At 37.6% G+C, this 15736-nt stretch overlaps 1 protein-coding gene across 1 annotated transcript in view; it reads right to left on the reverse strand.

Annotated features, from left to right (window-relative positions):
- PCCA (propionyl-CoA carboxylase subunit alpha) overlaps window positions 1–15736 on the reverse strand; it is a 274262-nt gene that overhangs the window by 125864 nt on the left and 132662 nt on the right. Inside the window, exons 17-18 of the mRNA XM_058833148.1 lie at window positions 13546–13656; window positions 4343–4445 (exon numbers count right to left, since the gene is read on the reverse strand). Of these exons, the coding sequence (XP_058689131.1) occupies window positions 4343–4445; window positions 13546–13656 (214 nt within the window). The remainder of the gene's footprint in view (window positions 1–4342; window positions 4446–13545; window positions 13657–15736) is intronic.

Below are 15736 nucleotides of genomic sequence, written 5' to 3' on the forward strand. Positions count from 1 at the left end.
TCACTTCAGCCAAAATATGTTTCCACTTGAAACAAGATCACGTTCTGTCTAGAAGACCTTGGGGTTTTACTAGATGCTGTAAATCTGTTCAGCAGCTGTGGGTGGCACCAGTTTCACAATAAAGTGGACTATGGAGTATGTAGGAAAAGTCCTAGGTAAAATAACTAAAAGCTGAACAATGAAACAATCATTAATCATCCATGGCTCTTTCCTGTAGGAAATATGTGCTCCTATTATCTGGATATCACAGTGAAATAATCACATTAGTATGTGGCTCACAAAATACCAAACACTTTCATTAGCAGATCATCTTTCAAAAATACTTGGAAAAACTCCGCAACCAGGAAGAATCCCAAAAACCCAAACCATCCCACATCAAATTTTTCCCAAGAAAATGGGTTAAATAAAAAACACTTAAATTAAAAAAAAAAAAAAACAAACAAAAAAACCCACACAGAAAATGCTCTAAATACTTGATTGCATCTCAAAAGTAAATGCCTGTATTCCTGTAACTCTGAGCATGCACGGATCTCCAACAGCTATCCTAGCTAAAGCCTGACAAGTCAGTTCTAGGAGATTGTTGGTGAGCCCAGGGGCACTACATAACAATAAAGACAGTGGAAACTCACCTGTGGGTGCTCCACCCAAATCATAACACCATTTATTCGAACATAGGAAAAGCAAACCAGCCTTGGGCCTGTATTAACCTCAGCACCAGACAACCTACTGCAGTGAAGACTGCCACTACACAGGTCAAGCTGGCTGAAACTTGCTGAAGGAAGTTGGGTGCCAAAGGTGGAAACAGCTTGCTGGTCATCAGAACATGTTCCAGCAAGAACCTTACAGCTGATTTATTCAGTCAGTTGGGGGACTGCAAAGTACGTATTTTCCAGTCACACCCCAGAAAATATCAGCAGTTATAGAGAAATCCCCCTCATGAGGCTGCTACTAGTTTGACCTATGGCACACAGCTGGTGTCCACCTCTGAATCCTTTTTACAAGTTCACATCTTCCTCCTTGCATTCCCACTCTTGCAGCTCTTCCAAAATAATTTCACTTGTCAGAAGTAACCTGTTTTTGACAAAATGATCTAAAGTGACCTATTATTAGATAGTTGATATGCTAACATAGGTTATTTTTGCAGAACCAGAGTAGAATGCAACTACACACAAAATCACACCTGCATACCTGGGAAGGAGAAGAAAAGAGAGAAAGGGAGGAGCAGCCTGCAACAAGATTCCTTAATCTGGCTCAGCTGCACTTCATCCGATTACAGTCCCAGTAACCCTGACAGTGAAAGCCGGAGCTTCTGCGAAGAGTTTCAAGCATGGTATTTTCTGTCTAACTGACCAGAATAACAATCCTGATCATGGGCTAAATAAATCACAGAGAAAAAAGGGAATCCAAAATATCCCTGCAGTTGTGAAAAGAATGCATATTATAAATACGGCTCCCAAAAGGGAAAAAAAAACAAATTAAAAGATAAGCATATAACTCAAGTTTAGCAGAAAACTGTCTGTTTGACAGCTGTGACAAGTTTAGAAGAAATAATGTATGATTTCAAAATACTATTCTTCAGTAGTTTTTCACACAAGAGTCACTCAATTGCTTTCAGTGCAGATGAAAAAAAATACTGTCAACATAAATAGTGCCAGAGAGCTGAAATACTGTAGGTGATGATCAACAGTTCAAATGATCAATGGTTGTCCAAACTATTAGGAGGATGTTATGGATCAACTTTGGAGCATGCAGTCTGTCTAGTCTCCTCACATCCTCCAACACAGATTTAAAACTCACAAAGACTCTGAGTGCCAAATTCTGCCATAGTGAAGATTGTACCCAAGAGTAAAACTGGCCTTTCTGATTTTTTACAGCACAGGTTCCTATTCTGAACTTTTTGTTTACGAGTATTTTTCAAACAGAGTGCAGTCTTACAAATAAAGATGTGCTTTTTCTCTGGCCACAAATAATTGTGCTCTGCTCATTAATAAATACCCACAATACGGAACACCTTCAGAAACGAGTCAGATGCAGTTTGAGTAAGTTAAGGACATGGTGAAGAATCCTTGATGGGACTAAAGTAATTCATGTGCTCCACAGTGCTCAATCCCCTCTAGAGGGAGTCCACTAACTGCTCTAAAGAATGGAGAACACTCTCCAAGACACTGCACAATCCTCCAACCTCATTCTGCCTTTGCTTCTTTCCTTTCCCCTTAGAACAAGCTGTATGATTTTGGGGAAAGGGTATCATTATCAGGTTTGGTTTCTTCCAGAATTTACTTACCAGTAAGCATTTTTGCATTAGCTTGTCCTTGCTTGGCCTCAAACAGGCAGCTTTGCTATCATTAAAGCAAGTAGATTTAACAGTATGTATGTATTGAAACCATGACACATTCAGTAAGAACCACACTCAGCCACCACTTGGAGAAACTTCTAAGGTTTGACTTCTGAAGGATTCATAAGTATACCCCATCATGGCAAGAGAAAGTGATCTTCCCTGTACTGAAAAGTTTTCTTAGCTTCACCATTTAAAACCTGAAAAATCATACCTTAATCTAGTTTTACAGATGTGTGTTCTTTTCATGTGACCAGACTCTGCTGCCATCTCTGCCCATGGTGGAAGAATACCTGTGACAGCTCACAAAAATGAGCTAACTTTTTTTTCAAAGCAGGAGCATGTTTGTTTCCCTAACACAGCACAAAAAGAGATGGATGACTATGTCTGATTGCTCAATGCTATGCGCTTCATTTACATATCTGTTATCTCAGTTAAAATAGTCATATGTCTTTTCTATTATACACAGACACCTAGTACTAAAAAAAGTACTTGCAAAAGAACAAAACATTAGAAGACTGTTCAAAAATTGGATTTCTTTGTTTTCTTTTTAGCTCATTAGAGAATTTTACAGGGAAGAGGAAAAAACGAAACCACAAATCAGAGCAGAGAATGAAACAGCAGTTTTATCATCACTGCTTAAATTAACAATTCCTATCCTTATTCTAAGGACGAAGTAATCCATTGCTTCTCTGTAGCAGTACTAGAATACTTAACTTCCTAAGCTGGCCAGTAAAAACTACTGTCAAGGCACCTCCTCATTTTCCCTGATTCGTCTTTTTTTAAGTAACAGTGGCCTTTGAGTGTCTGTTCTTCTCCTTATGTCATTCACTATGGAGGATGTAACTTGTGGAAGGAAATCAAAAGGTGCTTTACTTTCCCCTATAGATGCATAAGGTAAGCAATGACCCAGCCCTGCATATGCTATGCATTACAAAGCTGTTATGCTTGCCCTAAGTGTCTCTTTCTTTTTATTTTCTTTTTTTTTAAATACCATATGGTACTAATTATCTTTGTGGGTACAAATAAAAATAAAGACTTCTTGAAACCACATATGATTTATCCCTGGCCACTGTAAAATCAGTAATAGAATACACTGTCAAACCACTGGCATGGAATGTGAATAATGTCTACCCTGCACTATGACTTCCCTCACATACAAATGTATATGCAACTATAGTACAAAACATGTGGCAAGTTATGCTGAAGTCAGGATTCCCTGTATACAATCATTGCTAACACTAACTACACTTCACAAATTCAGTTAATTCTAACAGAAGGTCTCAAGGCACTGACAGGGATGGGCCAGAAGACAAGAAAAGCTAGACATCCTACAGGAAAGAAGCATACTGTTCAAAAAAGCCAAAGAAATCAATTAGCATTTTGACATGGGCTACTGCAATGGCTGACTAATTAAAACTACTGCCTAGGTTACTAGCAGTTACAATTCAAAAAAAATGGGGGAGTGGGGGAATTAAAGCACCCAAAAAAACATACTTAAAGCAAGATGTTGACTCTTCCACCAATTACTTTCCATCTTTACAGTCTGAAAGTGTTTTCAGAATTAAGACACTAAACTATTAAGGTTCCTCATCAAGGTAGCAAATTACTCACAAATCTACAATATTTTAAAGCTCAGTAGCTGAATATTCATATTATGCCAAAGTGCTTAGATTGCTTCAAATGGGCACATGGGAAATTCGTGATGCTCAATTTGTGGTTAGTTACTAATGCAGCAACATTTTGCATTAATGAAACTCCTGATGTGCATTAATTACTGTACTGGCTTGTAACACATTTTTGTGCCTATTAATTTGCTAATACTTGGAATAAAAATAATCATGTATGACTAGTGTGAATAGGGAAATGTAGCCACAGCTCATTTGAATTTAGAAAAAACAGACAGTATTAAGAAACCATGCAGCTTCTCACCAGTTATTCTTGTGCATGAGAAGATACCATTAACAAAATGCATCAGCACATCTGAGTTCCTAGAAATGAACTTACCTTGGAGTCCCTAGAAATCGCTGTGATCTCAGCTGTTCAACCACATACAAAGACACTGCTGTTGCCAGTAGCTGTCTTCTTTCAAGATCTGTCAACTTGTGTCCTAGTTTTCAGAAAGAAGTTTTAAAAAAAAAAATTAGATACCACAGACCAACACAGACACAAAAAGTAACAACTACCAGTAAAGAAGACACTGCTCAGTCTTTACACATGAAAGCTACATTTTATTCCCTCTACATTAAGATGAGGCGTAGCATAGCAGACGCTCTGAGTTTCAGAGTTTAAACTGCATGTTTTCATACAAATCAGCCCAACTGCTAACACTGGTATATCTGTTAAAAACAATTTGACAACTGAAAGAAAAGAAACTGAATGATGCTCCAGCATCTTGTTTTTGTTACTGAAATGTCACTGGCTGACATATTGTGCCTCATGCTGGTAAGGAATCCATCTGTACATTAGAACTTACTCAAAATATAGAACACACTCAGTACTTTATCAGAAGCAAAGGCTACAGATCCTTCAAACAAAAGGGACACCTCAACAGTATAAACCCAGAAGAAAAAAAAAAAAAATGGGGATAACACTACTTGTCAGCCCTGGGTCATTTAGTGTTATTTCTGTAATCATTAGTTCACAAATAATGGAGTCAAAGTCATGTTTGACACTTCAGAAGCAGAAAGTGGCTCAAATCAGTCTATAATCTGAACACAGGCAACCTAATAAACATTTGGCAAAAAGATAGAACCGAGGTGACAGGAAGCAGGTTTTCTCCTAGTCTGGTCTTGTTCCAGAAAGTGAAGGCTAAATAGAGATTCAGTTGTCCATTCAACAGGCTAAAAGAGCATAGTGACAGAACTCTGCCCTCCCCATCTTTAGGTCACAAATCACACAACACAGATTTGGTAGGAAAAGATGGCAAATAGGTGGCCAAGAATGATGCGAGATTCCAGAGAAGGGCCACCAAGATGAGTAGAGAAATGGAGCAGGTCTCCTGTGAGGAACAGCTAAGAGAGCTGGGATTGTTCAGCCTGAGAGAAGGCTTCAGGATGACCTAACTGCATCTGTCCAGTACCTGAAAGGTGCCTGCCAAAAAATGGAGAGAGAATATTTACAAGAACATGAAGTTAAAGGACAAGGGGAAATACATTCAAACTAAAAGAGTTTAGATTAGACATTAGGAAGAAATCCTTTACTGCAAGGGTGATGAGGCACTGGAACAGGCTGTCTGAGCATGGAGGCCCCATCCCTGGAAGTCCTAAGGCCAATATGGATGGAACTCTGAGCATTCTGGTCCAGTGGAAGGTATCCATGCCCGTGGCAGGGGGGCTGGAACCAGGTGATTTTTAAGGTCCCTTGAAACCCAAGCCACTCTATGATTCTGTGAGAGAGAACAAAAAGACAAAGTACTTGGTCCACAAGGAAGGAAGTTAAAATTGAAATAAAACAGGACAGGAACTGCAAAGCTGAATTGTGATGAAGAAAAGAGGCAAACTTTATCCTTGAGAAAGAGATTTTACACAAGTCAAAGCAAGAGTGTTTCACAAGGAAGAGAGGAGGATTACACAAAGTTAACAAAAGATAAAGGTTGAGAGCTGAAAGACTTTGCTGAACTCAGTTATAACACAGCTCTCAAAAAGTGGTTTAGGTGCACATATCACAGTAAATGCCATCATCCAGAACAAGTACAGATTTCACATGAAAGAATGGGGGAAGAGCTTCAGAAGGCTCTGTCTCCCAGAGGAACTCTGCCCATGGGGACATTTGGTTCCATGGCTGCAGCAGACAAACACAGATCCCTTCTGTATCTCTACTCTCCCATCACCTCAGTGCTATGTAATGTAAATTCACATTCCCCAGTACTGGTTACTAGCCAATGACAACTTCTATCAACAGAATAAAATAAGATTAATGAGATCCTGAAGAAAATCCAGAATGGAGACTGCTGTAAAGGACTGAAGCAGACTCTACAGCCACAATTTCAAAACAGGATGTCTTCTGCACAGAACCCATCGTCCCACTGGGCATATTACACAGGTTTAAGTAAGAAGGCTAGTTAAGAGTCTGCCTCAGAAATGCAATCATGTCACAGTGATGGGAATACATTCATTGAAGTTCAGCTAACAGTACAAAGAAGTTGTCGCAGGCCAAAAAATGTAAATTTAAAAATAACAAAACTCAGAAAATCTGCATCAATCCCTTTTTAATTTAGTCCACGTTAGCATATTCTGGCTGAATATTACTGCAAGTTCCTTTGCTCAGTGTTTATTTTTTTTATCTGCCTTGAAATGGAAACTGTCTTCACTTCTACAAACACATGCAGAAGTACAAATGCTGAAGGGTTGAGAACCTGGCTTCAGAAACAAACTCAATCTTTCCTTTGCTAGTTACTAGAAAAACTGATTGTGAGGCAAAATTCAAAAATCACTGAACTTTTGTACTATTTGTACATACAGACAGACATACATATGTATATATGTAATCCTTATGGAATTATACAGTGCAATAACATCAATTATCTGGATCTGACGTGCCAATTTTCCTATTGTTTACACACAGTAAAGAAACGCTGAGATCACCTTTTCAAAACACTGAATCTAAAACTGACGATTTGTTTACATGCCTCATCTAAAGGCACATCAGGAATCTGCCCTGAAGCCTTTGCCTTTCAGTCCCTCTGCCCAACACTCATGACAAGACCTTGTGACCAAAACTGTATGTTCCCACCTGCTCCAACACACACTGTTAGAATCAACTCAAATACAGGAACAAGGTAAAACTAGAAAGATCCCATTTCAAAGGTTTTATTGCTTGATCTGCATCTTGGATGAAATAACTGCCTTTGTGCTTGCTGTGCCACAAAAACTATTTTCTTCCTGTATCTTCAATAAAAATCAAACTCCAAATAACAACGAAAGGTCTAAGTTGAAGCAGGTTAACAACTGATCAAGTGTCACAATCGCTTCATTACAGCCAACATGAAAAAAGATAATTATGTCACTATTTACACCAGTTGTATTACAGACATGAAAACAGAAAACCAGTTATGACTGTAGTATCCAATGTAGGATTTCTGGGAGGTAATAGAAACTGTTAACAGGAACGTACCAAAATTAGGTTTTGGTGTCTGGCAATAAACATACAACTCTACCACAGAATGTTCTTAGAGTAACTTTGGAGGCATACCTCAGAAGTTTGATTAAAGGCTGCTTCCTAAGGATGGCAATTTACCTTTATTATACAGGACAGACTGCTGTCAACACTGCCTTAGTTCTCTGAACTCCAGTCCCATTTCTCTTGCTGTCTGCTTTTGCTCTGCTGCTATGCTCAGATGAATTCCAAGCAGTTTAGAAGTCAAACTTACAATTACATTACTCTATTTGGAAATACACAAATGTTCCAGACAGTAATACCTTTGTTTCCTGTTAAGTATTATTTCCCTTCAGAAACTGCTCCTCAGGATTTCTGTGGGTATCTTGAGGAATCAGTTAATAATCACCATCAATAAAGATATAACAACACAGCCCTTCAGGTTCATCATACAGATCAATTTGAAGAATAACAAAGCTACCTCTGGAGCAGTTGTCCAAGTGCTTCCTTTAAAGGGAGTGACATGAGTAAGTAGCAAAGGTCCCCCAACTTCCAATATAGGAAGTTACACCACTGCTCTCATCACTGCAGACTCCTGGCTTACACAGAAATTTCATCTCCACAATAAAACGTGCAGCTGGTGGCTCCCAAATCCCTCTGCTTAACCTGGGATATGCTTCTGCATTATCACTGAATTATCAAATGAAGTACATAAGGCAAATGCAAAATAGGAAGAATGATTATAAAATTAAGTCACAACTTAAAGGAGCGGAAGCAGTGCTGTTCATATTATTTAAAATTACACTGCACACATCTATTACTACTAAATTGCAGAACCCTGGTAGGAAGGAAGACAAGAAAAAAAGTATTTCTCTCTCATTTCCCTGATGTTATGATTGCTTAAATCAATATTATCCCAGTATCCCCCAAGCTGAGTCAAAAAGGTTCATGCAATTACTTTACATAACCAACTTCAAATTAAATTACATAAAAGGTCATTTTTCCCATAATAGTCTCATTTGCATTTTGTCCTAGAAACGTGTTTCCTACTATCAATTACAGTGAAAAAAACAAAACAAAACAAACAAGCCTTGGTTATGTGCCCCAGTCGGTTACTTAATACTAGAAGAGTGACTGTTTTCTGATTGGGAAGAATAAAAATTGAAAGCATAATGGGCAAGATAAAAAGTGCAATGCATAATTCAGATCTACACCAATGTTATAACATTCCTAGGTTCTGTTTTAACTCAAGTCTTTCCTGGTGGATTTTGAAGTTAACCATTACAGATAGCACATATACCAAGTAGGCTGAGACAGAAAGAGTCTAACTTCAAATTAAATTAAGGAGTTTAACTTCTTGTGAAGCTTTGTTCCATCCATACAGTCATGGTAAAAGGTAAACATTGCATAAGCAATCTCAAACCATTCAGACTAGTGAAGAAGTCTGTCTCAGAGAACTCATGGCCACTTCTAAGATGGATGCTATAGTATATAAAAAGGAAGCCTCTACTGTTTTGAATTACAAAGGAAACAGGGACAGACCAAGAAGTGGGTTTTTGGCCTCATCTACCAGAAACAAGAAAGTAAACTATTAAATCAACTTTTATAATCCAGTAGCTTTATAAAGTTAAAACTAGTATTAAACTCTAATGCAGAGAAAATTTATGAAATTAGTAGCAAGCATCTTCCAAAGGTGACAGACAGGGGAAGTTGTATTCCTGCCTCTGACTAATAGCAAAAGCCTTCAGACTTAAACTTAAAAGTCGTATCTGCAGTCCCAATTCACCTTAAAAAGCACATTCACTTAGAATCATCTTCATTGAGGTTGAAGAGACCTTGAAAGGTCCTTAGTTTATTCAGTGTGTCCCCTCTCCCCATCAAGCAATCTCAGCATCAAATTCAGAATATGTTGCTTAGATGTTTGTGCAGTGACACCTTTAAAATCTCCAATTTATGACCCCTGACTCTTGTTGTGCTGCTATAGAACTCACTGAAGAGCCTGGCTTCATATTCTTGGGAACCCCCAACAAGGTCCTAAAAGGCTGTCCTTAGGTCCACCCCAATCTTTCTTGCTTCCAGGCAAAACAAGACTGGTTCTCCCAGCTTCTCCCTACAGGTCATATGTTCCAGCCCCAGCACTACCCTTGTGGCTCTTCACTAGATTTACTCACATTAATTTCCATCTTTCTTACATGCATGAGGGGGTTAAAACTGGACACAGTATTCCAGAGATGGCTTAATAAGTGTTAAGCACAATAATCATTTCATCCAACCCACATAACTATGATAAACACAACATATCTAAAAGTCTTCATCTCATAGACAGTCTCCGGAGCCAATATGCAATTTCAGAAGAGATGTACTTCCTCTTGATTCCTTTATGTATTAGAAATATAAAGGACTGTCCATCAGAATCTGTTCTTCCTCTCCATGCAAATGATGTAAACATTCTAGAAGAGGGAAAGTAAATGATTAAATAATTCCTTTATTTTTTTTTTTTTCTCATGTATTTTGGGACGACTTCTGGGATAATCTCTCAGAAAATGCCCCATCTTTCATTGGCACAAGATGTGTCTCCCAAAGAGAGCGAATGATTTAAGACATCCTTTAATAACCAGGAAGAGTGGAATATCAAGAAAAATAAAATCTCAATATTTAAAAAGAAAACTAGGAAAACAAATTGAGAAACAGACTGAACCACAATGACTAATCCCATGAACAGGGTACTAACCTAAAGTTAGTACTTTGTCTTTTGTCCAAGACTCCTCTTGGATCCTTGCGAAAATAGATTTTTCTGTGCCTATAAAATAGGGATAATGCACAGTAAATTTCCTTCTCGTCAGACTAGAAAGTACAGAGGCTTCCCAGGTTGTTTGGAAGCTGTAGAAGAACAGTGCATCTGACCCCTGCATGCTTTGAAGAGACTTTTATTCCGTAAGCAAAGTGCTTGGAGGCCACTCTAAAATGGGTGTATTTGTGCCACCTGACTTAATCAGTGTTCCTACACCCACCCTCAGATCCACACGCCTCCCAAAACATTCATGGGTGCTCAGAGTAACAACCCACTCCAGCTCACCTACTGCCAGCCAGCATTCCAGCCAGCCATCCCACATCACATGGACAAAAAAGGGCACAACAGCAGCTCCTTTCCCACACTAATGAAACTCTGCACAAGGTTACTTTCAGCACAGCTATTATTTTAAAATAACTTGCACTAAAAAAACTTCTCTGGTAGTGAAAGTTTACTTAAAGATGGGAAGAAAAAATTAAACCATGAAAGTTACTAAACATGCACATTCTACATGTAATTTGGAGAGAACATCACATAGGTTAATGGAAAAGTAGCCAAGATACATCTAATAATTAATTTTTTCTTAACTTAAACGTTTGCTAATAAAGGATAATAATGGAACTCATAAAAATGAGATTGTAAAACAAAGCATCTCTTTTTTTACTTTTAAGACTCAATATTTATACCTGAAGTAAAATGCACATACTAAATGGGCCAGTACTTCATGCAGTCACAGGGAGAACACAGCTGTGATTCATTACTTATCAGTGTAGATCACTACAATTGTAGTGGCAATTGTGCAGGTTACAAAAGAAACATAAATGGATTGTGCTTGAGCATTAATATTACACACATCTCTATTGAAATGTTTCTATTTCTTAAGTTTTCCAAATTTAAGACACTTCTGGTATGGATTCCTATTGTTAACAACAGCACATATTTTTACATATTTGCAGATCTATGTTTGCTATACATTGCTCTAATTTTTGAGATTGCCACAGCTCTTTTTTTACAGCTATTCATCTTCTATAAACAACAGTTAGATATATGAAGCCAGTTAATTTTCAAATCCTCCTAGCAACGTTTACCCTGGGTATTTATATTAAAAAGCTAAAGTGATTAAAGAAATTACATATAAGTTAATTTTTGTCTTTGCTTCTCTTGCTGAGCTTCTACCTGTCATCTACCTACCATCAGCTCCCGTATGAGTCCTTGGATTTGTAGAAATATTTTTCAATGGGTGCTTTAAAAACTGTCCTCAAATTCAAGTCATCAATTTTATTTTTAAGCATGAAGGATTTGATCCAGTCTAAACTACATCATTTAAAGGGCTCTTGGTTTCTTTGGTAAGCTTTTAATCAGTCTCCATGAGTAACTATTCTTGATCCGAAGTACAATGCCACAATATGTTTCTTTATTTATAATTAAGAAGGCTAATGTGTGCTTGTGTTTTATACATGGAAGGAGATGAGCAAGACTTTTCATACAGCAGGAACAAAGTCTAGGAATTTCACGTGTGCCAGTCGTTAGTTTCTATTATGAAGTGTTCCAATCTTCAGTGTGCCAGTCTGTTCTTTTGTCTTCTGGTGTCCAGAGCAAAAGCATATCTGTAAGAATTGGTTAACACAATACTGCCATTTGGTTTATGTTTTTATTGTTCCCAGTTATGTGCCAGGTGCACCTGGCACATCTCACAATATGGTATTGGGAGTCTAACATCTTTCCTCCTTTCCTTTTTCCTCTACTCCCTTCTCCCCATTCCCAGCCTGCCACTCATTTTGCACATCTACTGAAGTTCACCAGATTCTTTCACAAGCCAACCCAGGAACTTACAGAAAAAACTAGCCTAACGAAAGAAGCAACAGTAAAAAAATTTCAGCTTTCATGGTGGTTTAGAGATCTGTATCTACTCAGGAAAATGACTGAATAATCCCAGAGATTCTGTATTCAAGTGTCAGGGAAGGAAGAGAGAACAACTGCAGCAGCACCAAGCCTTCAAGAGCAAATGATCAGAGTACCCTGGAATCTCTGCTGGGTGAAAGCCAGCTCAGTTACCCAAAGATTAGCTAAGTATCCCCCTAGCAAAAGCAACAAAGAAACTTTTCAGCTTGAAGCCCACAAGCCCACTGCCACTCAAGGTGGCTAACACCTGTTCCTGTAGGCTCAGTCAGGAGCCAGGAACAAGCAGGATGCATTAATCCCACATGTAGAACTGCATCACACACAGAGTTGTCAATTACATCACGATATCAAGTAGTTCTGGTGCAAAGAATAGTCATCCACATACTCACACACTGAGTCCTGAGGTAAGAAAAATCTGTTCTGCTCCTTAATGAGACTAGAATTTGGCAAGGTGCCAGTCATGTCCAGTGACTGCCAATCTGGCAGTGCTGCCTCCAAAGTGGGATGAGGATTCTGCCACATTGGATTAATGATGAATGGGGGAAAAGGAATCTCCACAGGATTCATAAAGGACCCATGAATGATGAACTATAAATACTGCCTTTTTTTTTAATAAGAAAGATGTTCTGCCTGATGAATGCCAGCTGAGGTGAGAGACCTGTATGGAAGAACCGAGTCCCTGACCACACAGGTTAAGAAAGCATCTACAGCAGATTGGCTAAGAGAGAAGACAACCTTTTAAAACCTGATCCTTGTGAAGGGAAGCCAATCTGTTTTCTTACATTTTTCTAGCAACTGGTGGTAAATATTTTTGAAATTGAGTAGTTTGAGATGTTGTAAAGAAATAATTGCATTTGTGCTTATGTTAACCTAGTCTATGAGTTAAAAAATTCAAAATTATGCCCATTACTACGTGTAATGAGTACTAAGACCAGGGTACCGAAATACTCTGATCAAATGTCAGATCCTCCAGACAAAGCTACAGTGAAAGCAAAGGGTGCCAAAAGGCAATTCTAAAGGTGCTAAAACTACTTAATGAAGAAGCAACAGTACTGAGTAAAAAGAAATCTTATTTGACTATAGTTAACAGCAGAAGTACTGTCTGTAGTGAGCGTGATAGCATTGCAGACTTTAACTGACGTTTATTTTACATATTTCATATCACCTAGAAATGTTTTTTCTTGACTTTAGATGTATTTCATAGATACTATTTTATCACTAGAAGTATGTATTTTTCCTTCTTGAAAATAAAACATGTTAAGTATTTTAACTTAATGCATTATTTTAAAATTCTGTGTGTATGCACAGATACATTTGAAGAAAAAGTAAAGACTGGGGAGCATATCAGTCTAAAAATATAAAAGAGCAATAATCAAAACTACACCGTTCAAGAAAAGAAACATTTCCAAATGGAACAAACCTTTAAAACCATCAGGATAGACTTCAGGAAGGAATTTAGTGCTGATGTCTCCTTGAACAAAGCGTGGATGGACGATCACTTCTCGCAGTAAAGAAATATTGTGAGCCACACCTGAAAACAAAAAACCAAATCAATACAAAATCAGGTAATATTAATCTCAAATTACAGTAGGAAAGGACTTATAAAAATATGAACTCCTATCTTTCTGGACTAAATACTCGTTCACAACTTAGATACCATAGTACTAATGTAATCAATGCAGATCTACCAGTTTTGTTTCCCTCCTGCCTCAAAACCCTTTTAAACACTCAGCTTAATTATAAAGTAAACAATCTAAATTTTCCCTTCATCAAACCTAATTCAAACAACTAGTTGACTTAAGGACAGCAAACAACCAAGAGACTACTGGTTCAGTTCTAGAAGATGTAGGCAAGACCAGAGCCATCTCCTTGAAATGACAAATTAGTCATGACAGTAAATAGCTCAATTCCACTGACCCCTGAATGGAAGACATGCACCATGTCACAACCCAATAACAGTAATGAAATACAGTAAAGACTTTTACCACTTAACATATAATTTTAAAACATTTTTATAATTTGTAATGCATAATAGACTCCTGTGTAACTTCAAAAACAAAGAAATGTATTGCTTCCTCCACATGTACTTTTATCCAACCCTGCCTGGTCAATTCTTTTATTGAATACCCTGGTTCCCCTTTAGTACCACTCTGTGACCCAGTTAGGCATACAGCCCACAAAAAATATTTATTTAATTTTAAAATTACTTATCACAGAACCTTTAGAGACATCTTTATCATTTAATTTCTTTGAATATTGTGCAACTTGCTAAATTTCTTAATCTCTTTCTCATTCCACTTCTCAGCCCATCTCCTCCATCCCCTAAGTGGTTTTATTTTAATTTAATAACTTCTGTGTAACTAAGTTAGTGACTTAATGCTAAACTGCACTTTGCCAGAAGTACTTGCAGTTTAGCACTGAATATGATGGTCACTAGAAGTCATTTCATTGAAATATTAAATACAAGAAAATCCTTATAGGAGGTGGGAGAGGAAAGGTGGTGCATAAAAAAAATCCTTGAGAAAAAAACTCTCTAGATCAGTTAAATTATCTTTGCCCTACTGCAAACAATTTTCAAAAAGAAGGTACTCTCTCTTTTGAGAGTAGCATACAGGTGATCTCTGGAAAGTTTAAGATTACAGGTGAGAAAACCATCTTTATCTCCATTCTCTTCTGAATTTTAGAAAGAGATCAAACAAACTCTGATGAGCCAGAAGAGCTCCATCTTAATATGACTACACATAATAACACTGACTCATAAATGTTAATATTTCTTAAGAAAAGCTAGAATGGATATGCAGTTCATGTTGATTTATTCCAGGTATGGATAAATGAGAAGCTCCTTTAAGAAAGACGTTATCCAACCTCACCTGTGCACATTCTCACCCCTCTGGAAACACAAAGTAATCACATTCTTTTGTCACTGTCAGAAGAAGAGGTAATTCCAAATCACATTGCAATTGCCATATCACATTAACTTTGGCTTTAGCTGCACACCATTGAGTATAAAATGCTGAACACATCACGAAACAGTTTATGACAAAAATTTGTGCATCTGTATCTCTTGCAAAGCATAAAATTCTGTACTCCACATACGTTTACTCACAAGTTATTATGATTGTGATGATATGATCACAATTAAAGACAACACAACTCAATTATTTGCACTTTTTCTCTAACAGCTCGAGTTTAAAATAATATTGAAAAATAATTCATTGCAAACTCAGGTATTTCAGCTGTAAATTAGGTTATTTAGATTTTTTCCCTTGTTGAGATCTCACCAAAGTAAAGACCCTAGCATTACAGAGCATGCAAATTGCTGAGGCTACAGGAGATTCTTTTACACTCCTTTTTCTTTTGTGTTTTTCCAGTTTAGAAGCATGAACAACATCCTTGTTATTTTGTATGCAGACCACTTCAAACACTTCCAAAGTTTTCCTCCCCTATTAGTCCCACACTAGCTGGTGTGAATTTTCAAGCTCTCTGTGTGGCCGTCACTGAAACCACTTTAAACGGATCGAGTCAGACTCAGCCTCATTGAATCATGAAGTCACAGCTTTAAAGACTCATTCATGAACCATTAAATAGCAAATGACACAAGCAGTTCAATG

This window comes from Poecile atricapillus, chromosome 1 (assembly GCF_030490865.1).
Source record: "Poecile atricapillus isolate bPoeAtr1 chromosome 1, bPoeAtr1.hap1, whole genome shotgun sequence".
Classification (NCBI taxonomy): Eukaryota; Metazoa; Chordata; class Aves; order Passeriformes; family Paridae; genus Poecile; species Poecile atricapillus.